This window comes from Staurois parvus, unplaced genomic scaffold (assembly GCF_062004578.1).
Source record: "Staurois parvus isolate SC_StPar_1 unplaced genomic scaffold, SC_StPar_1.0 ptg000423l, whole genome shotgun sequence".
In the NCBI taxonomy this organism is placed as follows: domain Eukaryota; kingdom Metazoa; phylum Chordata; class Amphibia; order Anura; family Ranidae; genus Staurois; species Staurois parvus.
In genome coordinates, this window is record NW_028318219.1 from 4,162,557 (window position 1) to 4,187,646 (window position 25,090).

General features: G+C 42.8%; 1 protein-coding gene and 1 long non-coding RNA gene across 3 annotated transcripts in view; one reads left to right on the top strand and one right to left on the bottom strand.

Moving 5' to 3' along the window:
- The first annotated feature begins 379 nt into the window (after positions 1 to 379).
- LOC149454583 (uncharacterized) overlaps positions 380 to 25,090 on the top strand; it is a 50,686-nt gene continuing 25,975 nt past the window's right edge. Inside the window, exons 1-3 of the long non-coding RNA XR_016314190.1 lie at positions 380 to 475; positions 4,783 to 4,903; positions 8,502 to 8,671. This is a non-coding gene — a long non-coding RNA (uncharacterized LOC149454583). The remainder of the gene's footprint in view (positions 476 to 4,782; positions 4,904 to 8,501; positions 8,672 to 25,090) is intronic.
- Positions 21,787 to 25,090, bottom strand: part of ERF (ETS2 repressor factor) — a 169,305-nt gene continuing 166,001 nt past the window's right edge. For both annotated transcript variants that reach the window (XM_089687361.1, XM_089687362.1), the window contains one exon: positions 21,787 to 25,021. In XM_089687361.1, the coding sequence (XP_089543487.1) occupies positions 23,874 to 25,021 (1,148 nt within the window). In that variant the 3' untranslated portion in view covers positions 21,787 to 23,873. The remainder of the gene's footprint in view (positions 25,022 to 25,090) is intronic.

The following is a 25,090-nucleotide window of genomic DNA, read 5'->3' on the forward strand; positions in this document are numbered from 1 at the left end:
ATTGTTAGTAGATGTTGGCCAAACAAAAGGATTAACTCGGCCATATTGTTACACCCAAAGCTACACGTGTCAGAGTGCTCCCGGAAGCTAGCAGCCGCCATCTTACTGCACCCAGAGGGCTGCGCGAACAGGTATACTGATGGGGTAACACACGGAGCGGAACCGGCGGACTGACACACATACACGGCCACTACACAAGGGTGTGCACGGGGCGCTGAGATCACTTACGGAGCGTCCGCTTTCCCCGGTACTTCTGCGGCATGTACATGGTCGCTGTCCCCTTTCCGGGAGCACTGGGCAGGGTTTTATATAGAGTGTCCTGACTACATTTCCCGAGAGCCTCTACGTCTCGTAGGGAACGTGAGCGTCATGCCGTCACGTCGTGGCCCGTCACTAGAGGTCAGATGATGGCTAATCCTGTGTCTTCAGTACTGGGAGATTTTTTTTGAGGATAATAAACTGGATGCTTTTAAAGGTAACTTATTGGCTGATACAGATGCAGGATAATATAATAGGACTGATTTATAAACCAGGAACCAACATTCTTAGTATAACCTATAATAGAGCCTAGGACAACAAAATATGGTCCCTTACAGGTACCAAAGTATCCATGCTGTACAAAAAGTACAGAAATTTTATATTTTTTTTCATAAAATGTTTGTAATAATAATCAGAACTTGCACAGGTGTGGACATTACACGTCTAGTTTTTGCTTTTTACATACAGCAGGTAAAATAAGTATTGAACATGGCTCCATTTTTCTCAGTAAATATACACTATATTGCCAAAAGTATTGGTCGGCCTGTCTTTACATGCAGATGAACTTTAACCACTTGCCCTCCTGACCAGGCCTTACTTTAACAATTGCGCAGTCATGCAACGCTGCACCCAAATTAAATTTACATCCTTTTTTTCCCATGAATTGAGCGTTTTTTTGGTGGTATTTGATCGCTTGTGCATCTTTTATTTTTTGCGCTATAAGCAAAAAAAGCAACAATTTTGAGAAAAATACAATATTTTGGACTTTTTGCTATAAAACATGTTCAGAAAAAAAATTTTAACAATCAAATAAATTTAGGCCAAAATGTATTCTGCGACATGTCTTTGCTAAAAAAAAAAATCCCAATACGTGTAAATTAATTAGCTTACATGAAAGTTATAGCGTTTACAAATGGTGGTATAGATAATGGGATTTTTTTTTTCCTACTAGTAATGGCGGCGATCAGCGACTTTTAAACTGCGGCAGGCATTCTGACACTGGGGGGGGGGGGGGGGGGGGACACTAACTTGGTGTCACTGACATCTCCAATGATACCAATACAGTGATCAGTGCTAAAAAAACAACATTGACACTGTACTAATGGCACTGGGCAGGAAGGGGTTAATGTGAGGGGCGATCAAAGGGTTAACTGTGTGCTGGGAGTGTTTTACTAGGGGGCTGGGGGGGGGGGTGCTTCACTGTAAGCACACTGATCGGGATGGCTGTGGGGCCATCCCCAAACTCTTCCCACAAAGTTGGGGAGCATGAAATTGTCCAAAATGTCTTGGTATGCTGACGCCTTAAGAGTTCCCCTTCACTGGAACTAGGGGGCCAAGCCCACCCCTGAAAAACAACCCCCACACCATAATCCCCCTCCACCAAACTTTACACTTGGCACAGTGCAGTCAGGCAAGTACTGTTCTCCTGGCAACCACCAAACCCAGACACGTCCATCGGATTGCCAGACAGGGAAACATGATTAGTCACTCCAGAGAACACATCTCCACTGCTCTAGAGTCCAGTGGCGGTGTGCTTTACACCAAGGCATTCCACGCTTTGCATTGCACTTGGTGATGTAAGGCTTGGATGCAGCTGCTCGGCCATGGAAACCCATTCCATGAAGCTCTCTACACACTGTTGTGCTAATCTGAAGGCCACACCCAAGTTTGGAGATCTTTAGCTATTGACTCTGCAGACAGTTGGCGACTTCTGCGCGCTGTGCGCTTTCAGCATGCGCTGACCCTGCTCTGTCATGATACGTGGCCTACCACTTGGTGGCTGAGTTGCTGTTGTTCCCAGTTGCTTTCACTTTGTTATAATACCACTAACAGTTGACCGTGGACTATTAGTAGCCAGGAAATTTCACAGGTGGACTTGGATTGCACAGGTGACAACCTATCACGGGACCATGTTTGGAGTTGCTGAGCTCCTGAGAGCGACCCATTCTTTCACAAATGTTTGTAGAAGCAGTCTGTATGCTAGGGGCTTGATTTTATACACCTGTGACCATGGAGGTGATTGGAACACCTGAATCCAATGATTTGGAGGGCTGGCCTAATACTTTTGGCAATAAAGTGTATTTCGAAAGGTGCTATTGACATGTAATTTTCACCACATGTCAGTAACAACCCATGAAATCCATACATACAAAGAAGCCAAAACAAATAAGTTCAGAAATTAAGTTATGCATAATAAAACGGAATGACAGAGGGAAAAAGTATTGAACATGTTAACTGAAATTTACTTAATACTTCGTACTAAATCCTTTGTTGGTAATAAAAGCTGCAAGATGCCTCCTGTATGGAGAAACTAGTGACATGCATTGCTCAGGTGTGATTTTGGCCCAGTTTGGCCAGCCCTCCAAATCATTGGATTCAGGTGTTCCAATCACCTACATGGCCACAGGTGTATAAAATCAAGCCCCTAGGCATGCAGACGGCTTCTACAGCTGACACGTGGTGAAATTTCATGTCAATAGCTCCTTTAGAAATATATTTACTGACAAAAATGGTGACGTGTTCAATACTTATTTTACCCGCTATATGTAGAAATAAATGGCCTCATCTTCAATCATCCAATAACCTCCAATGGTCCCATAACCTCCTATTGTCCTAAAATTTTCATATGTTTCATAGTCTCCAACTGTCCCATAGCCTCCAATGGACCCATAGGGGGTTATTAACTATGACTGAATGGTACAAAATCTTGTCCAGCTCTGCATAGAAACCAGCTTCTAGGTTTTATTGCCAAAGCTTAATTGAACAAGCTGAAGTTAGAAGCAGATAGGTGCAAAATGCACAGCTGCATCAGATTATCAGTGCTTCAGTTTTAGTAAACGCCTCCTATTGTCCCATATCTTCTAATGGTCCCATAATCTCCATATGTTTAAAATTCCACAAATGTCCCAAAAACACTACATTTCCCATAGCCTTCAATGGCCCCATAGCTTTCAACTGTCCCATAACATTTACATGGTCCCAAAACCTTGTTTCCCTAATCTCCATATGTCCCATAACTTCCAATGGTTCCATAAGCTCCTATTGTCCTATAAACTCCAGTGGCCCCATAGCCTCCTATTATTCCATAACCTCTGAAGGGGAAACCCAAAACACATGGGTTTCATTAACATTTTGACTGCTGAAGCCAGATTGAAAAGTAGATGTGTTTATTATACAAACATGTTGTCAGACCTTCATGCATGGAGAGCAGAACAATACAGTGTTGGATTCAAAGTAATGTACTTACTGCCTTGGAAATCTAACACAATTTATATGCCTGAAGATGGGTGGGAACCTAGCTATCTGACTGCTTTGAAGTTTCATTCTGGTTCCTGGTGGAGTTCATTGAAATGTAAATGAACATTCACACAGCCATGTTACTTCCAATAGTTCCTTTAGATAGCAATCTTCCCACCTGGAGGTGTAAATAGCATTCTAACACAAGAAATACAGCTGTTACACACTAAGACTTCTAATAACAAAATATACATTCAATATATCAACTAAATTAAAGCTAAATGTTTGATCTATAAAATGGTTATTCCATTTTCCTTCACACCTCCAATTGTCCCATAACCTCATATTGTCCCACAACCTGCTGTGGTTCCATAACATGCAATGGTCCAACAACCTCCTTATGTCCTATAACCTTCAATGGTCTCATAACCTCCATTGGTCCCACAACCTCCTACTGTCCTATAACCTCCAATGGCCCCATATCCTCCTGTTGTTCTATACCATCCATATGTTCTGTAATCTGCAAATGTCTAGTAACCTCCATTGGTCCCACAACCTCCTCCCATTATATTGTAAAGCGCTGAGCAAACTGTTGGCGCTATATAAATTCTGTATTATAATAATAAAGTCGCTTGACATGCAAATTCCATGCCAAGTTGCACCCGATGTGACCGGAGGCTAAGGAAATTGCACAGACTATTTGCTTTTAGTAAATTATTATTATTATATTATTATACAGGATTTATATAGCGCCAACAGTTTGCTCAGCGCTTTACAATATAAATAGAGACAATAGAGTTCTATACAAGAAGGTTAGAAGGGCCCTGCTCCTTGGAGCTTACAATCTAAGAAACCCCAATGTCTTTGCCGGGATTCGAACCAGTGATCTGAGTGCTACAAGGTCAAAGTGTTAATCACTAAGCACTGTGCTGCCCATATATTAATGGGATCTATCTATCAAAATGTCAGAAGTATTCTGTGCAAGCTGACCGAAAAGGTCACCATAATTTTTCTAAGAGACTAATGCTTATATCATCAGCTCCATCTACTGGCCCAAATGCGCTATAGCTTTCTGAAATACATGACTGAGAAAAATAGATTGCATTATGGCTACTAAATGGAGCTGACAGTACAGGAGTTCATTACGGTGACATTTCGCTCCGATGATTCTGACATTCGTGCAACTGTTTTGTAATCAGACCCCCCCCAAGTGTATATTGTGATTGTGTGTCTTTTCCTTTTGTTGTGTATTATTATTTGTGTAATGTCATTTACAATTTTTTGAAGGCAGCGATGTAGGAGTCAGCAGAAGGAATTGCAGCAGATTTTCCAACACTACCGGAAATGATGGCCGTGGCGCCTGGAGCTTCTGAAGAGAGTAAAGATTTCTTTCGCACCCGCTGGAAAGGTAAGAGTTCTTCCTCTTCTGTAGGCTGCTTCCAATTTTAGCGATATACATTTTTTTAATACATTGGCGCTATATAAATCCTGTATAATAATACGGTTCTAAAAAGGTACAATTTTTTATCGTGTTGCTGTTTTAGTACCATTGTATAGATTTCCCTTTACTTCCTGTACAGCGGACAACAGGAAGTGAAAAAAAAAAAGCTCTCTGAGGGTAATCCCCTTCTGAGCTGTCATTAGAACAAGTGTCCCCATTGGAAGATTTCCCTTCACTTCCTGTTCTGGTGGCACCTGTCAAATGTTATCTTCTACCTGCTGAAAATGGTCACTATCTGAAACTAATAAAAAAAAAAAAAAAAATTGAATGCAGATACTTTTACACCCCGGTCACACCAATCCAACTTTGAAATTGTGCGACTTCCAGTGAAGTCGCACGATTTCAAAGTGGAATGTCATTGCATCTTGCAAGACATCAGCGGCTTGCAAGATACAGATGTCTATAGAGGACACACCTAGAGCAGTGCATGCGCTACTTTAGAAACTGGTGCGGCTCCAACCAAGTCGGACAATAGGGTTGCGGCTTGCCATGCGATTTGCAACTAATCATTGTTGCATTGCTCTGCAGGCTTTAAAGGATAAGGTCACCTTTTAGACAGAAATAATGAATGGAACTTTGCCCCCTTGTGCTGGTGGTCAGTGAAACTTTGCCCCCTTGCGCTGGCGGTCAGTGGAACTTTGCCCCCTTGCGCTGGCGGTCAGTGGAACTTTGCCCCCTTGCGCTGGCGGTCAGTGGAACTTTGCCCCCTTGCGCTGGCGGTCAGTGGAACTTTGCCCCCTTGCGCTGGCAGCCAGTGGAACTTTGACCCCTTGCGCTGGCGGTCAGTGGAACTTTGCCCCCTTGCGCTGGCGGTCAGTGGAACTTTGCCCCCCTGCGCTGGCGGTCAGTGAAACTTTGCCCCCCTGCGCTGGCGGTCAGTGAAACTTTGCCCCCTTGCGCTGGCGGTCAGTGGAACTTTGCCCCCTTGCGCTGGCGGTCAGTGGAACTTTGCCCCCTTGCGCTGGCGGTCAGTGGAACTTTGCCCCCTTGCGCTGGCGGTCAGTGGAACTTTGCCCCCTTGCGCTGGCGGTCAGTGGAACTTTGCCCCCTTGCGCTGGCGGTCAGTGGAACTTTGACCCCTTGCGTTGGTGGTCAGCGAAAGCTTTGTTATTGTGTTTTTCTTTTAAGACAAAAGATGTTACGGTCTGTGTTGTTTGTTGTTTGCTCCCACAGGCTCCTGGAATATCCCCATCACATATCGCAGGAGGGACTCACAGTGGCCAGGAGTGGACATGTTATTAAGGTGCAGCTGCAGAAACACATTAAATACAGCACTGAAAAAATACATAACCCTAAGAAAACTAATGGGGCTTTAAAGGCAGCATACCACAAATTAAATACTCAAAAATATAACCAATCCAGCTTTATTAATAAAATACAAAGCAGGATTGTGATAATGAGGATTGAGCAACAAAAATGCTCATCTTAAAAAGCATGCAATGCTTAAGGCACACAAAATCAACATATAACATTACAAAATATGGCCTTAACGAGTATACAGATTGTGATTGACATTTTATTTCCAAAGTGATACTTTGCTTGTTACTCCAACGCATTTCAAGGGGCACAGCCCACTTCTTCAGGAAGACAGAGTATATCATTCTAAAATTATACAAAAATAGGCCTGAAAATAAAGGTAAGCATATAACATATTGAGAAAATAATAACAAATACAACAAATTCTCTATTAGCATTTACCCATTGATGACATCAGTGAATTTGTGGGAGGCCAGTGGGAAGCATGAACATTGGTTCCAAAGAGGAGAGGCGAAAGAAGGTCCCTCAATCAGAAAAGTAGATGTGCACCAAATGGAGAGAGTCATATCCACTAATTGAACCTGAAAAGTCAAGGTGTTTAGAAATGTCCTAGAGCATACAAACTATACCGCTACTCCCCCAACTGATGATTTTTCAGCTTCAATTAGTGGATATGACTCTGTCCATTTGGTGCACATCTACTTTTCTGATTGAGGGACCTTCTTTCTCCTCTCCTCTTTGGAACCAATGTTCATGGATCCCACTGGCCTCCCACAAATTCACTGATGTCATCAATGGGAAAATTCTAACAGAGTTTATTATATTTGTTATTATTTTCTCAATATGTTATATGCTTACCTTTTATCTTTCTGGCCTATTTTTGTATAATTTTAGAATACTATACTTTGTCTTCCTGAAGAAGCGGGCTGTGTCCCGTGAAACGCGTTGGGAGCAACAAGCAAAGAATTAACTTGGAACTAAAATGTCAATCACAATCTGTATGCTATTTAAGGCCATATTTTGTAATGTGTTAAAGCCCCATTAGTTTTCTTAGGTTTTTTTTTTATAATGGTTGAACTGGATGGACTTTTGTCTTTTTTCAGCCAGACTAACTATGTAACTATGAATTAGGGTTATTTTTTTTTTTAACAAGGGGTGTGGCACCAATAAATCCTACCACCAAGGGTGGAGACCTTACTATGGGTCTCCCCCCCCCCCCCCCTTCTCTGTTAATAATACATTAAATACAGCAGGCTGCCAATAAGGATGACAAGGATGGTGCCATGTGACTCAGGTGGTGGAGCATAACAATTCTGAATTCACTGGGAACTTGAGTATAGGATTCGAGGACAGCCTGCCATCACATGTAAAGGGGGAGAGGTAAAAAAAAAAAAAGCTGAGGGGGGATTGAAGTTCCTTTTTTAAAAGCTAACTCCACCTTTTGGACCTTATATGTTAAGGCATAACATGGTGCAGAGCAAACCCCCCCCCTATAACCCAGACTGCTGTTAGTGACAGCATGGGGGGGGGTTCACCTCCTCAGCTATCACTTTTGAAATCAGCATGGCTATCTTATTCAAAAGAGATCACGAACTACAAATACTGTCTGCCACTGTGCCAGCTAGTTCTCAGTGGAACACAAGTGGTCACTGCACTCATAGTCCATTGATACTTCAAGTGCAAGTCCATACCTCAAGACGGACATAGAGCTGGAGAAAGCGCCTGCAGGAGCTTGGCAGTGCACCGGCCATCCACTGATTTATTACTGGTACTTATATAGCACCATCCATTCACGTAGCACTTTACATTTATATTATACATCTGATCACGGTTGCAATGCTTTGCAGAAAAATATATAATGCAGGTTTTTGCTGCAATTATACATTTATTATATTTTTGTAAGAGGCGGATGTAATCTTTAAGAATTTCTTTATATTCTATATACTCTTAGATTGTAAGCTCCAAGGAGCAGGGCCCTCCTAACCCTCTTGTATTGAACTGTATTATATACTGTATTATATACATATACCAAGGTAAGCCTGCACCTTATGACTAAGTGCTTTGCACGAAACGCGTCAACGTAAGGGGCCACAGCATCCTGACGTCCTGCTGCCTTCGGCGGCCATCTTTACACAAATGGTCAGTTTTTGGTTTATTCTTCCCTTGTATGTTTTGCACCTTTGTTGGGATAAATTACCCTATTGAATGCAGTATCACGCTACGTGGCATTATTCTTTGGCTTCCTTAGAGTCTCACCATTCGCAGAAACCAGTTTAGAAGTGTCCTGGGACCGTGATACCATTGGAGGAGCCCTTTCAAGACAAAGGCGTGGGAACCTGACCATACCTGGAAGTGATTGTCCTGGCTGACCCGATGAGACGATTATGATCTCAAATGCGTTTTGATAGCACACTTCTGGTGAGTGCGCAATTCACTTATCTATTATCCTTTCATCGCACCATCGATTATAAGGAACTGCATTCCTCGAATTAAGATCCGTTAGGACTTGCTAGTCTACATTTTGAATTTATTATTATTGATTTATCCTTTACCACTTACCTGTGGTAACATACCATCGTTTGCACCCAACTTTGTGCTTATATTACAATATTGTTTGACTCATCATCTTATACACATTTATATTACAGCGCTGCACTATTTTCTGTATATTATCCATTTTTACGGTTTTTATGGTGCCTTTAGGTGTCCTATCTGCTGTCACTTTACAATAGCGCTCGCATACTCCTATTTTGGTCATCTGATTGAACTGTATTGTTGCTGTATTGTCTCCCGTTATATTGTAAAGCGCTGAGCAAACTGTTGGCGCCATATAAATCCTGTATAATAATAATATATAAATCCTGTATAATAATAATAATATACTTTATTATACCAAAAACAAAAACATGTTTTGGCTATAGATGCACTTCCTTGCAGGCTGTGTGATTGATTATCATACATCATTCTCTCTGAACTGCTTTTTTACATTATTATTATACAGGATTTATATAGTGCCAACACTTTGCTCAGCGCTTTACAATATAACATACTCATGTCAGTTCTAGAACGTTGATGATTTCAGGCAGCGACTTCAGCCGACATATGTGCATATAAACGTTAAGATAGGGCGGCATGGCACGGGAGTGTTGTGATAGTAGAACTGAGTCCCCTGTGATCCCCAGAAAAAGCAGCTCATGCTGTAACTGTTGCATAAGCCTGATGTCTCCTGTGTCAGGCAGTTGTGGGATTTGCAGCCTGGTCTGCGGGGAGAGGCCTGGGTTATGAGAGGTCGGCATGGATCAGGACCATAGACACAGACTACTTGGGACTCAGACAGGTCAGGGGTGATTCTTAAGGACAGCCATGGTTTTTTTTTATGATAGGTGACCTTTACTAAGTGCAGGGCGACCCAAATCCAGACAGGCTCAGACGCTGAGATCAAACTGTCCTAGCTGACTCTAAACCAAAGGCAAGCTGTGACAGCAACTGAACTACAAATCTCAGCATGCCAGTGTGTTTCTTTTAATTCAGCATGTCCTATGGCGGTGCGTTTTAATGGCAGACAAAGCTGGTCAAATGCACTTTTCTTGTCAAAGACTGCATTTTGCATTATCAAAGCATGCATTTGAGCAGCCGTGCTTTCAAATTGAGAAAGATGTGTATGACAAGAATGTCCAACTATAGAAGCCCTTAAACCTCGTGCACACGTTGAGAAAATGGTACCAAAAAAAAAAAATGACAATTTCAAAGGGAACAAACGGTAATCTGATCATTCGTGCACAGCAATGGTCCGAAATTACCCGAAGGGACAAGCACGAAAATTTTCTTGTCAGACATCAAATCGTACGATTTTCATTTAACGAATACAAAAAAAAAAAAACCTGGACAATTGGACAATTATCCGTCCGATATTCACAATGTGTATACAAGCTTTTAGAGTTTGGGTTTTATTAAAATGTTAGGGTGGATAAGATAGCTTATAGCTTTCACACACACCAAGGGTCTAGAATTAAAATTTACAGAGATCCGGTCAGCAAAATTTCCGTCCAGCAGAGGTCCAAATCTCGTTAGCGATATAAAACATCGCAGTCCTCCAGTACATTATCATCTTTAGCATACCTTTCACACTGTACTCCCCCTAAATCACAGGTCTCTTTAACCCCTTGCCTACCAGGCACTTATACCCCCTTCCTGTCCAGGCCAATTTTCAGCTTTCAGCGCTGTCACACTTTGAATGACAATTGCGCGGTCATGCAACACTGCACCCATATCTTTTTTTCCACAGAAATAGAGCTTTCTTTTGGTGGCATTTACTCACCACTGGGTGTTTTATTTTTTGCACTATAAACAAAAAAAAATAGCAAAAAAAAAAGTTTCTGTTTCTATTATAAAATTTTGCTAATGGGTAATTTTTCAGTGGTCCACCATTTAGTGACCACTGGTCTAGTTAGTAAAGTTGAGAGGAGAGAGAGCCCAGATTATTTTGGACAGATAGATTAATATAGATGAAAAGTGTAGTTGAAACTAAACACCAGGCAGATTTAAAAGACAAATTAATTCTGTAATGCATTATTCAGTGATGCATAAATGTATTTTTAAATGCAAGCAGTTTAAGTTCTTGAATGCGACCGGTTATCAACCTCTTGCAGTTCCTGTACAGCAGGGATGGAATGTGAGAGGAAGAAGCAGCCAATCAGTTCATGTACTTGAAAAGAAGCATGCTGACAGGAGGAGAAAGCAGAGTTACAGGAGATGCACTCTTTCACTAGACAGTCGCAGGCTTGCAGGAGAACCTGGGCTCAGAGGAAGTGGGTTGACTGATGTAGGCCATCAGACTAAGGAGATCTCTCAGTAACAAACAGTATGGGCAGGGAAAACCAAGTTTAACGGCAAACATTGCAGCAAAAACTGGTTATTTTAATGGACAATTTTTTTTAAATAATTTATGGTTGAACTTCTGCTTTACTAGAATGTCTAGAAATGTAGTTGAGATGAAGATACAATGTAGATGAGACACTTTGTCTAATTTACATTGTTAGACACAGTTGTATACCGTATATACACGAGTATAAGCCGAGTTTTTCAGCACATTTTTTGTGCTGAAAAACGCCCCCCTCGGCTTATACTCGAGTCAACGTCTGCAGGGGGGGGGCGCGAGGCTCCGTCAAGGGGGGCGCGTACAGGGGTGGGCAGAGGGCTGCTGTCTCTTACCTGGCTCCCACGATGATCCATCCAGGAAGCGCTGCTCCTTCCGTCACTCCGGCCACTCCTGCTGCTCGGCTCCGCCTCCTCACCGGTGATTGGCTGCCAGAACTGTAGCCCAGGAAAGGTACACAGGCGGCCAATCACGGGCGAGGAGGCGGAGCCGAGCGGACCCGCGAAAATCGAGTGAGGGAAAAGCCGGTAAGTGTGCAGTGCAGAGGTGCTGCTGCAACCACATATGCTGGCTGCAGCAGCACCATACTGCAACAGGGGTCAGCAAGTGTCATTGGTGTCAGTGGGAGGAATAGTGCCGCATCATTGGTGTCACTGATACTAATGATGGGGCATTATTCCTCCCACTGACACCAATGATGGGGCACTATTCCTCCCAGTGATACCAATGATGGGGCACTATTCCTCCCACTGATACCAATGATGGGGCACTATTCCTCCCACTGACACCAATGATGGGGCACTATTCCTCCCACTGACACCAATGATGGGGCACTATTCCTCCCACTGATACCCTCGGCTTATACTCGAGTCAATAGTTTTTCCCAGTTTTTTGTGGTAAAATTAGGTACCTCGGCTTATATTCGGGTCGGCTTATACTCGAGTATATACGGTATATCTATTTTCCTCCTCCTGCCATCAAAAGTCATCTCTACAAGTGTCCTACACCAATGTACACATGGGTAAATATTACCCACTTCTCTGAAGAAAGAAAAGAAAAAACTTTTCTACCAGCCTGAGATCTTTAAAAAAAAATGTGTAAATATATATATATACAGTTGTGTTCAAAATAATAGCAGTGTGTTGAAAAAAGTGAATAAAGCTCAAAATCCTTCTAATAGCTTTTATTTCCATCCACACAAATGCATAGGGAACACGACACATTCTATTCCAAATCAAAACACGAAGAAAAATACATCGAATTTGTGTTGTTCCTCTAAACAAATTTAAGAAAAGTGAATATTAGACTGTTCAAAAAAAATCGCAGTGTTTGTATTCTTCTTTACAAACTCAAACATTCACTATATAAACTGAAAAATGTTTGAAGATTTTGCTTTCCTTTGAATCACTTAATGAATATTTGGTTGTAGTCGCACTGTTTCTGAGAACTGCTGTACATCTGTGTTGCATGGAGTCACCCAACTTCTGGCCCCTGTGATCAGGTATTCCAGCCCAGGATGATTTGACTACATTCCACAGTTCTTCTCTGTTTCTTGGTTTTGCCTCAGAAACTGCATTTTTGATGTCACCCCACAAGTTTTCTATTGGATTAAGATCCAGTGATTGGGCTGGCCACTCCATAACGTCAATCTTGTTGGTCTGGAACCAAGATGTTGCACGTTTACTGGTGTGTTTGGGGTCGTTGTCTTGTTGGAACACCCATTTCAAAGGGAATTTCCTCTTCAGCATAAGGCAGCATGACCTCTTCAAGTATTCTGATGTATTCAAACTGATCCATGATCCCTGGTATGCGATAAATAGGCCCAACACCGTAGTATGAGAAACCTCCTCATATCATGATGCTTGCACCACCATGCTTCACTGTCTTCAGTGTACTGTGGCTTGAATTCAGTATTTGGGGGTCGTCTGACAAACTGTCTCCGGCCACTAGACCCAAAAAGAACAATCTTACTTTCATCAGTCCACAAAATGTTGCGCCATTTCTCTTTAGGCCAGTCAATGTGCTCTTTGGCAAATTGTAACCTCTTCAGCACATGTCTTTTTTTCAACAGTGGGACTTTGCGGGGGCTTCTTGCAGATAGCTTGGCTTCACATAGGCGTCTTCTAATTGTAACAGTACTCACAGGTAACTTTACACCTTCTTTCATCTTCCTGGAGCTGATTATTGGCAGAGTCCTTGCCATTTTGGCTATTCTTCTATCCAGTTTTTCGCTTTCTTCCACATCTTTCAGGTTTTGGTTGCCATTTTGTAGCATTTGCGATCATTTTAGCTGAGCAGCCTATCATTTTCTGCACTTCTTTATATGTTTTCCCCTCTCCAATCAACTTTTTAATCAAGGTACGCTGTTCTTCTGAACAATGTCTGGAACAACCCATTTTTCTCAGAATTTCATAGAGAAATGCACTGTAACCAGCATGTACAACATTTGCTGCCTTCCTTCCTTAAATAAGGGCAATAATTGCCACCTGTTTTTCAAAGAATGAATGACCTCACTAATAGAACTCCACACTGCTATTATTTTGAACATGCCCCTTTCAATGAGTGATTCAATTACACAGAATCAGCAGCATGCATGTCATGACTGTTGGGTCTGTTGGATATCTATTACTCTACTACACCTGCTAGGAAATTATTTGCCATGTAGAAATATCATTTTTACTAAAAACAGTGATTGATCAGGTTAATGATGTCTGACTATCATTTTGAACACAACTGTGTGTATATATAAATATATTTATTTACACATACATATACATTATATACACACACACAGGTAGGACCATAAATATTTGGAAACAGACACAATTTCAGTTTTTTCAGATATTTACCAAAACATATTCAAGCTATAGTTCTATAATAGATATGGGCTAAAAGTGCACACTCTCAGGTTTAATTTGAGGGTATGTACATCCAAATTGGACGAAGGGTTTAGGAAACACAGCTCTTAAAGAGTATCCATTCCGCCTTTTCAAGGGACCAAAAGTAATTGGACAGTTGAATCAAAAGCGGTTTCATGGCCAGGTGTGGGCAACTCCATTATTTCTTCAAAAATTAAGCAGGTAAAAAGTCTAGAGTTGATTCTAAGGTTAGCCATACATTATACAATTTTCTTGAGATTTTTGGTCTAGATTTACCAAAAACCATATATTATGAGGTCAAAACTAACATTTTCAGTTGTATCCAATTAGGCAGGCCCTTGCACTACATAGTTGAAGGTAAATCTAAAGGAAATTGGACAGAAAATTGTATAGTGTATGGCCAGCCTAAGTGTGGTATTTGCATTTGGAATCTATTGCGGTGAACCTACACCATGCGTTCAAATGATCTGTTCATGCAAGTGAATATAATCATAAAATTTTCATTTTTATATTTTGTTGAGAATCCTTTACTGGCAATGACCACCTGACGTCTGGAACCCATGGACATTACCAAAGACTGGGTTTCCTCCTTTCTGATGCTTTGCCAGGGTCTCTGCAGCTGTCTTCAGTTGTTCTTTGTTTGTGGGTCTTTCTGCTTTTAGTTTTACCTTCAGCAAGTGAAATGCATGCTCAATTGGGTTGAGATCAGGTGATTGACTCGGCCATTGCAGAATATTCCCCTTTTCCTTCAAAAGCTCCTGGGTTGCTTTTGAAGTGTGTTTTGGATCATTGTCCACCTGTGCTGTGAAGTGCCATCCAATCAACTTTGCTACATTTGGCTGAATCTGGGCTGACAGTATATCTGTAAACACTGCATAATTCATCCGGCTGCTTCTGTCACATCAATAAACACCAATGACCCAGTGCCACTGGAAGCCACACATGCCCATGCCATCACACTGCCTCCACCATGTTTTACAGATGACGTTGTGTGCTTTGGATCCTGAGCTGTTCCAAGCCTTCTCCACACTTTTTTGTTCCTGTTGTTCTGGTACAGATTAATCTTAGTTTCATCCATCCAAAGAATGCTTTTCCAGAACTGGTCTGGCTTTTTTTTTTTCTTTTAGATGTTTTTTGGCAAAGTCTAATCTGGCTTTTCTATTCTTCAGGTTTATGAATGGTTTGCACCTTGTGGTGAACCCTCTGTATTTGCTCTCATGAAGTCTTCTCTTGAGTGTAGACTTTGACAATGATACGCCCACCTCCTGGAGAGTGTCCTTCACTTGTCTGGATGTTGTAAATGGGGTTTTTCTTTACCATAGAGAGGATCCTGCGATCATCCACTACTGTTGTCTTCCGTGGACCTCCATGCCTTTTAATGTTGAGCTCACCAGTGCGTTCTTCTTTCCTCAGAATGTACCAAACTGTTGATTTGGCCACTCCTAATGTTGCTGCTATCTCTCTGATGGATGTGTTTCATTTTTGAAGCCTTACAATGGTATGTTTCACTTGCATGGACAGATCATTTGAACGCATAATGTAGGTTCACAGCAAGAGATTCCAAATGCAAATACCACACTTAGAATCAACGCCAGACTTTTTACCTGCTTAATTAATGAAGAAATAATGGAGTAGACCACACCTGGCCAAGAAACAGATTTTGGTTCAACTGTCCAATTACTTTTGGTCCCTTGAAAAAGGGGGGATGGATACGCTTAAGAGCTATAATTTCTAAACCCTTCCTCCAATTTGGATGTACATATCCTCAAATTAAACCCAAGAGTGTGCACTTTCAGCCCATATTCATTATACAACTATAGCTTGAATAAGTTTTGGTAGATACCTGAAAAAAACTAAAATTGTGCCTGTGTCCAAACATCTCACGGAAGTGAGATGTCCCTCACATTTTTGTAATTATATCTTTTCATGTGACAACACTGAAGAAAAATGACACTTTGCTACAATGTGACGTAGTGAGTGTACAGCTTGTATAACATGTAAATTTGCTGTCCCCTCAAAATAACTCAACACACCACCATTAATGTCTAAACCGCTGGCAACAAAAGTAAGTACACCCCCAAGTGAAAATGTCCAAAATGGTCATACTGGTCACTGGAAGAACTCTGAGGATCTGAAAAAAAAGAATTGTTGCTCTACATAAAGATGGCCTAGGCTATAAGAAGATTGCCAAGATCCTGAAACTGAGCTGCAGCACAGTGGCCAAGACCATACAGCGGTTTAACAGGACAGGTTCAACTCAGAACAGGCCTCGCTCTGGTCGACCAAAGTGCGCATGCTCAGCGTCATATCCAGAGGATGTTGTCTTTGGGAAATAGATGTATGAGTGTTGCCAGCATTGCCGCAGAGGTTGAAGGGGTGGGGGGGTCACCTGTCAGTGCTCAGACCATACGCTGCACACTTCATCAAATTGGTCTGCATGGCTGTCGTCCCAGAAGGAAGCCTCTTCTAAAGATGATGCACAAGAAAGCCCACAAACAGTTTGCTGAAGCAGATTAAGGACGTGGATTACTGAAACCATGTCCTGTGGTCTGATGACACCAAGATAATCTTATTTAGTTCAGATGGTGTCAAGCGTGTGTGGCGGCAACCAGGTGAGGGGTACAAAGACAAGTCTGTCTTGCCTACAGTCAAGCATGGTGGTGTGAGTGTCATGGTCTGGGGCTGCATGAGTGCTGTCGGCACTGGGGAGCTACAGTTTGAGGGAACCATGAATGCCAACATGTACTGTGATATACTGAAGCAGAGCATGATCCCCTCCCTTCAGAGACTGGGCCGCAGGGCAGTATTCCAACATGATAACGACCCCAAACACACCTCCAAGATGACTACACTGCCTTGCTAAAGAAACTGAGGGTAAAGGTGATGGACTGGCCAAGCATGTCTCCAGACAAACCCTATTGAGCATCTGTGGGGCATCCTCAAACAGAAGGTGCGCAAGGTCCCCAACATCCAACAGCTCTGTGATGTCGTCATGGAGGAGTGGGAGAGGACTTCAGTGGCAACCTGTGAAGCTCTGGTGAACTCCATGCCCAAGAGGGTTAAGGCAATGCTGGAAATTAATGGTGGCCACACAAATATTGAAAGTTTGGACCCAATTTGGACATTTGCACTTAGGGGTGTACTCACTTTTGTTGCCAGCAGTTTAGACATTAATGGCTGTGTGTTGAGCTGTACCTCACTACTTTACATTGTAGCAAAGTGTCATTTCTTCAGTGTTGTCACATGAAAAGATAGTCAAAATATTTACCAAAATGTGAGGGGTAGACTCACTTCTGTGAGATACTGTATATGGACCCAAGTGTGTGTGTGTATATGTTTGTATTTATATATATTTTAATATTTATATTTTAACAGGAAAAGCATAAAGCAAAAAAGAATAGTACATGCATTTTCAGGCATACAAGTGTGAATAGTCCCCTATCAATTGATGAATACGTAAAATTTGTAACAAGGCATGAACTACATACAGTATATAGTACTGAGCCAAATCAGCCCTTTTCTCATGTAGTATGACTTTGAATAAGAGAGTGTAGCTTGATATTGATATTTAGTTCTGTGGATTATCTATAGCTCCCTGAGAAAGAACATTTTATTATCAGAGCGTTGCAGTACATGAGTGTTGTAGCGTCAACCAAATGTTGCAGTGATGCAGCTCAAGGGTGATAAAGCCTTAAATGTGGTTTATTGTACATAAGGAGTCTTCATCTGCAGCTGGGCACTTCCAGGTATCACCCTGCGCTTCCTTTTGACATCACATAACAGAACTGACATATTACCAAATACTTTGTCAAATTGGTCATATTTGGTACTTAATGTACAGCATACAACTTCTCCAAGTATGATAATGTGCCTGTTAGTTAGAAGAATCATAGAATTATGCAGATATATTAAAGTCTACAAAGAAACCTGTGTGTTGCTTATTGCAAGCAATTCTTAATTTAAAACCCGCTCTAGACCAATGACAAACAAATATAGACCTCAACAAAGTGTCTATAGTGGAAGTAGAAAATACAGCAACATCCAAAAGGGCTAAACAACGCCCCAGGCTTGGTTGCTGGTGGGAGTAAAAAATGACTAAATACCTGTAGCCAATGTGGGAGAAATAATGCTCCAATGTTGGGGGCAGTTAAGGAACAGTGCTCCATCATTTGCATCAGTGACAGGAACAATTACCCTTCGTTGGTTTCAGCGGAGGAATAGTGCGCCCAATCACTGGTGTCAGCGGGAGGAATAGTACCCAATCACTGGTGTCAGCGGGAGGAATAGTACCCAATCACTGGTGTTAGCGGGAGGAATAGTACCCAATCGCTGGTGTCAGCGGAAGGAATAGTACCCAATCGCTGGTGTCAGCGAGAGGAATAGTACCCAATCACTGGTGTCAGCGGGAGGAATAGTACCCCATCACTGGTGTCAGCGGGAGGAATAGTACCCCATCACTGGTATCAGCGGGAGAGAAAGCTCCCCATCACTGGTATCAACGGGAAAAATAGTGCCTCATCACTGGTATTAACAGGACAATTAGTACACTCATCACTGGTATTAACAGGAGGAATAGTGCCCCATCACTGGTGTCAGCGGGAAGAATAGCGCCCCATCACTGGTGTCAGCGGGAGGAATAGCGCCCCATCACTGGTGTCAGCGGGAGGAATAGCGCCCCATCACTGGTGTCAGCAGGAGGAATAGTGCCCCATCATTGGTGTCAGCGGGAGGAATAGCGCCCCATCACTGGTGTCAGCGGGAGGAATAGTGCCCCATCATTGGTATCAGTGGGAGGAATAGCGCCCCATCATTGGTGTCAGCGGGAGGAATAGCACCCCATCACTGGTGTCAGCGGGAGGAATAGCGCCCCATCATTGGTATCAGTGGGAGGAATAGCGCCCCATCATTGGTGTCAGCGGGAGGAATAGCACCCCATCACTGGTGTCTAAGGGAGGAATAGCACCCCATCACTGGTGTCTACGGGAGGAATAGCACCCCATCACTGGTGTCTACGGGAGGAATAGCACCCCATCACTGGTGTCTACGGGAGGAATAGCACCCCATCACTGGTGTCTACGGGAGGAATAGCACCCCATCACTGGTGTCTACGGGAGGAATAGCACCCCATCACTGGTGTCTACGGGAGGAATAGCACCCCATCACTGGTGTCAGCAGGAGGAATAGTGCCCCATCATTGGTGTCAGCGGGAGGAATAGTGCCCCACCGATCGTATCAACAGGAGAAAGTGTGTCCTTTTGTATAAGGCCCCAAAGGCCAATTAAATGCATGCAAAGGGCTGTTAGGGAACATTAAAATGGTTATAAAGGCTAAACCTATTTTACTTTCATGCATTGTATGCAAGAAGGTAAAAAAAAACATGTGTGCTGCTCCCCCGACAGCCCCCCTAGTACTTACCCAAGCCCAATCTCAATCCAGCGCTGTGCACGGGAGCCTCGTCACTCTCTCTTCTCATTGGCTGAGACACAGCAGCAGGAGCCACTGGCTGACCACTCTGCTGTCAATCACAGTCAGTGAGGAAGGAGTGGGGTCGGGGCTGAGCCACGCTGTGTGTCTTATAGACACACACAGCGCGGCTTGGGAGCATGCACACACGAGTGCCCTCAGAGCAAGGGGCCTACTCTGGGGGCACTCAGCAGGGAGGAGGGGCCAGAAGTGCAAGCAGAGGACTGAAGAGGAGGATTGGGGCTGCTCTGTGCTAAACCATTACACAGAGCAGGTGAGTGCCATTTTTTTTTCTTTTTTTAAATCCGAGCACTTAATATCACTTTAAATTTAACTATTTAACCCTACTTTGCCTGTGTAGGACAAAAACCCCACCCTTTCCAGTAGCACAATCCCCTTTTCATCAATTCCCAACTTATCCATTCAACATTATTTCAGAAATGCAGGGTACTTAAGGGTATGGGAAAACATGTGACAGGTCTGGGCCAACTGCCAAGTACCAGAATCTATATCCTTGTATGCACTATGGGGGTTATTTACTAAAACTTACAAAATCTGGTGCAGCTCTGCATAGAAACCAATCAGCTTCCAGGTTTTATTGCCAAAGCATAATTGAACAAGCTGAAGTTAGAAGCTGATTGGCTACCATGTACAGCTGCACCAGATTCTGAGTGGTCCAGTTTTAATAAATCTACCCCTGTGGGTCACTCAAGTCACAGCTTACACCGGGGAGTTTCTCCTGCTCCTGAACACCAGAACAGAACTGCAGGGGGAGCAAAAGAAAGGTATGTGTTGTTGGACATAAGACATACCCATTTTTTCAAGATTCGTAAGAAAAAAACAATAACAAAAAACAAAAACAAAAAACAAAAGTGACAATATCCAAACTTTATAATATGTATCAAGCGGTTTTTGTCACTACTCCAAAAGAAATCCAGAAACAAAGTTAAACTTCAACTTTTTTTTATTGTTTTAAGATATACATTCTTAAATGTGAACAGACTTTTGCTAAATATATTTACAATCTGTGTGTATACAGGGGAACAATTTTTTTATTTTTCAATATACATACTGAGGTTAAACCTGACAATTCTACCCGTCCCAGAGCAAGACCACCCACCTGCCCTTGTGCCCACCCAGGTTGCTGGTTTATTATGAAACACTGCACTCTCTCCTTTACTGCAAAATAACCCCGGGAGCTTCCCAAACACTCCACTGGCAGCAAAAAGGTTAAAACCTACAAAAATTCAGGCTTGAGAAGTGGACCAAAGACCTGAGGATTAGAGGAAATGGTGTAGGAGGCACTTGGCAGGAAAAGAGTTAATCAAGCCTTTTAACATTTAAAAAAAAAAAAGCGAACTCTTAAACGTTAACATAAACGGAATGTTTTTTTTTTTTTCCTCATTTGTTATTTTTATATCAGAACATATTTTATTCTTTACCCCTTCATTACAAGCCATTGGGGTACATAATACTTGCAACCAAAGAGGTGTGCAAATGGTTAATGTGTGAATATATTTATATTATTTGTAATATATACAGTCTCTGCATTGGAGAAAAGCATACTTGCAGTACATTTTCCTCGGCTTTTGACCTTGATAAACTGATCTGTGTACATGGCCGTCAAGCTCTCGGATTCTGACGCCTGCATTGAGACCGGCAGTGCTGTAAAATAGTCTGCAAACTTGCCTGGACTGACTTCAAGGAGACACAACTGCGTGCGCCTTGCGACTATTGGAACCATATCCCAGCACAAGCTTGCGCTATGTCCAAAACAACTAGTAAAAATTTCATTGGTGCCGCCCCCCCCCCCCCCGCCCCATCACGCATTTTGCAAAAAAAAAAAAAAAAAGCAGCTCTAATTGGTTGCTGAAAGTTCGACACGCCCGCTTCCCATTTTTTTCAATATTATGCCAAATTTTTAAAACAAAAAGCATTATACAATACCTTGGGGAAAAATATAAAAGTAGGCCAATAAGCAGCAGCAAATAGGACACTGGTTAATCCATTTACTGCCAGGAGCATCCGACATCCTCAAACCTGGTCACCAGCAACAAAAGCAGCTATTTTGTGCAGCCATATTCAACTTACTGGTTCGTGCGTCAGCGGTGTCATGCTCTCGCAAAACAGCCGGCAGAATGTAAGCCTTCCACACAAAATGGCTCATTTTTTATTTTTTTTTCTAAAAGTGGTGCCACTAAAATATCTCAAAAGAAACAACTCTTTGGACTCAGGTCCCATTTATCACAGGATTTTCTTTTTTTGTTTTTTTTTTGGGGGGGGGTAAAGTCTTTTACTACTGCATAGGGCTGTCGTTTGGGGCAAACGTGTATTTAAGACTATTAGTGATGCAGCCTTTAAGATTATATTGATAAGGCACATTTGTGTAGGTCTGATTGTAATTTCAAGGCGTATAAACACTTCAGAGGTGAGGTCGCCCCTCTGTTTAGTTGAAAAAAAAAAAAAAAAAAACCTGCAGTCCCTGTGAAAAAAAAAAAAAAAAGGGAAGGGTAGAGAAAAAATAAAAGATTGTATGAAGGTGACAATATACAAGCGGGGCTTGGTTATAGGAAGGAACAAGGCGAGGACTGGATTAAAACTTTGCTGGAGGCCCAATTCATAATGACTGACGTTTTGCGCAAAAAGCCGTCAAAAGACCTGTATATTATAATGCATACATATATTTTTTTTCTCTTAAAAGGCAGTACATTATTTTTTTTTTAGTTATTAGATTAAAAAAAAAAAAAAAATAGAAAGATAACTGAATGATAGATAACCATTATTCAGTTTAGCAGAGAAGGATAGCCAGTATAAATTTTTTTTTTATAAAATTCAAAGGAAAAAGAAAAAAGGGGCTTTTTTTTTGTTTTTTTGTCATTTTACAAGCCCCCAGACTGATAAGGCAGCATATACATTAAAAGATGTGATTAACGGTTTCACAGTGGGAAAGGGCACTGCAGGGCAGAACAGAAAGATTTTTGGTGACATTTAAAGGGCTCGGTCAGAAATTCGTTTTGAACAGATGCTGATGGGTGCGGTCATGCACCAGCTTCATATATACTTTTTTGGAACCAATTTTGTGACATCCATCTCCGGTCACAGCCTCACGTGCTCTTTTTAAATTTTGGCTATATTAGGAAAAAGTTACATGCAGTGTCAAGGTTTTCATGCTGTGTCCCCACTGGGGACATTGCAGATGAGGCATCCAGATCACACACCTTCCGATAATAAGCCTTGATAATATTGGATGCTACAGCAACAGTATAGCTGGTTCCACCTTCCCATCAAACAATATTCACGTAAGAATGTAATGATTCGGGGCTGGACAGGTCACAGGCCTTGAGGACCCATTGAGGAAGTTTTACTGGGAATGGCCAATGTTGTGAGCTGCCCGTCCCAATTTTTCTCATTGTAGTGCATTGTACACATTTCTCTAGAAAATTTGGTTTAACTCTCACCAGCCCCTAGTGACGTTGCCAAAGGACTTCCATGAAGATTGCATATCGGGAGTTTCTTTTTTAATGTAACAAATCGGGAACTGCAGCAGCAGTAACTAGTTAAAGAATTGGAGACTACAGCTCCAGCGGGGGAGACTACAGCTCCAGCGGGGGAGACTACAGCTCCAGCGGGGGAGACTACAGCTCCAGCGGGGGAGACTACAGCTCCAGCGGGGGAGACTACAGCTGGAGACCTCAGCTCTCTAGTCCTCAAAAAGACAGAAAACGGCAAGACCCAACTCACCAGCATCTGACCACAACATTGGTATTGGATGGACTGACCCTTTAACATGTCTGATGAAAAAGTGGTATGTTGGGTGGCGTGAATGCCCAGGGTGAAATTAAGGGATGTCGCTCCCCAAAACCTGAGAAAGCACCAGTCTTAAAGCTGGTAAGGGCAGGACCTGGGCAATAAAGGTGGTTATGATTACAGGGTAATGTTTACTTTGGACTGTCTCTTGCCAAGCTGTGGACAGAAAACAACTTCAAATTTGGATAGGCTTGACAATTTGGTGTCCTGACTCCATGCCATGCAGAGGGTAAGCACTATTTACATATGTACGAAAAGGAAGGAGGTTAAAAGTGGACACCTAAGATTTTGTGAAATCGTTTAAAGCAATTTTTTTCTGTTAAAAATAAAAGCTTTTCTACAGCGAATCCGGTAATTGGTATGCATCCGTAATTTTTTTTCCTTTAAATCTCCCCTCCCCATTAAAAGAAATAAAAATAAAATATGGGATTACAAAAAACAAAATGTCCTCATTTCCACAGAACCTAAGGACTTTTTTTTTTATTTATTTTTTTTGGATAGAGGGAATAAAATTTGCTGGAAAGAGACTCCACCAAAGGGAGCTCATCTTTACAAATGGACTAGGCTACGTCTGGTGGGCCCAGTAAGTCTTCTATTAGGAATCCCTACTTTCTAGCGAGAGTTCCTCTGTGGCTCTTTGAAGGTCAGTGCTCACCCTTCTGCAGGGAGGGCCACCTGGCTGTGGGGGCAGTTTTAGCTCCTCCTGATTACTTCTGACCTTTTTATCTGACTCCTCTGCTCCTCCTTCGGCTTCTAGACGTTGATCTTCGCTCCAACGGCGCTTGAAGCGCAACTTAAGTGGGATGCAGCGGCCACTTTCATCCCCTGTGCTCACTGTTTCCTCTTCCCGGCCAGATAGAACAGGAGCAGGGGGTTTTTGCTCTGGCACTGTGGGGGCTTTGAAGACTTCCTCATCGTCTTCCTCCTCGCTGATGTCTGTTACTTCCACCATGAGATCCTCTTCATCCTCCTCAGCATCAGAGATAGGCTCCACCTTAATCTGTGGGACGCCTGAAGATGAGGAAGAGGTAGAGGAACCAGGTTCAAGAGGTCGTTCCCGCTGCTTCTTGCCCAGCGGAGGAGGTTGGAGTTTGAACTTAAAAGGAGGCTCCTCAGGAGGCAGATGTAGGGGCTTTTCAGGGCGCTGTGGTTGAGGCACCACAATGCTTGGATAGTGCAGGAATGCCCGTGGGCTGAGGTGGTAGTTGTACACGCTCTGCGTGTGTGCTTGTAGGTAGCGTTTCATGTCTTCCGGGTTGAATGAAAAATGACTACCACCTGGGTACATGGGGCTCAAGGTAGGGGATGGGGTATAGTTCATATGAGTAGGAGTCATGGGTAAGGCAGGTGAGAGCTGAGGAGGCAGGAGGCCAGACGGGGCAGCCATAGGTGATACTGGGAAAGGGCTAAGAGGTTCTGGCACCCGTGGACGAGGGTAGACCCTAAAGATGCCCTCGTGAGGAAGTCGTGGAAGGGGCGGACCTCTGAATGCTGGGATGTCAGGCCCGGGGCCTCGACGGTGCTGCTCCTCACTCAGACTCTCTTCCACTTCTGAGTTGGCTGATGTACCATCACTGCAGTCACTGACTGATCCACGTGCCAGCCGTCTTGCAACAGAAGAAAAAAGGGTTGGTGAGCGCAACTCCTCATTCGGAGACAAAACATCTGATGGGGTGCAGGGTGGAAAGCGAAAGTGGGTGCCTCCTGATGGTACGGGTGGGGCACTCTGAGGTACCGGTCCTCCTAAAGGAAAAAAGGAGACTGCGTTAAAAAAAAAGAAAAAAAAAAGTAATACCTGACCGAAAAGAACCG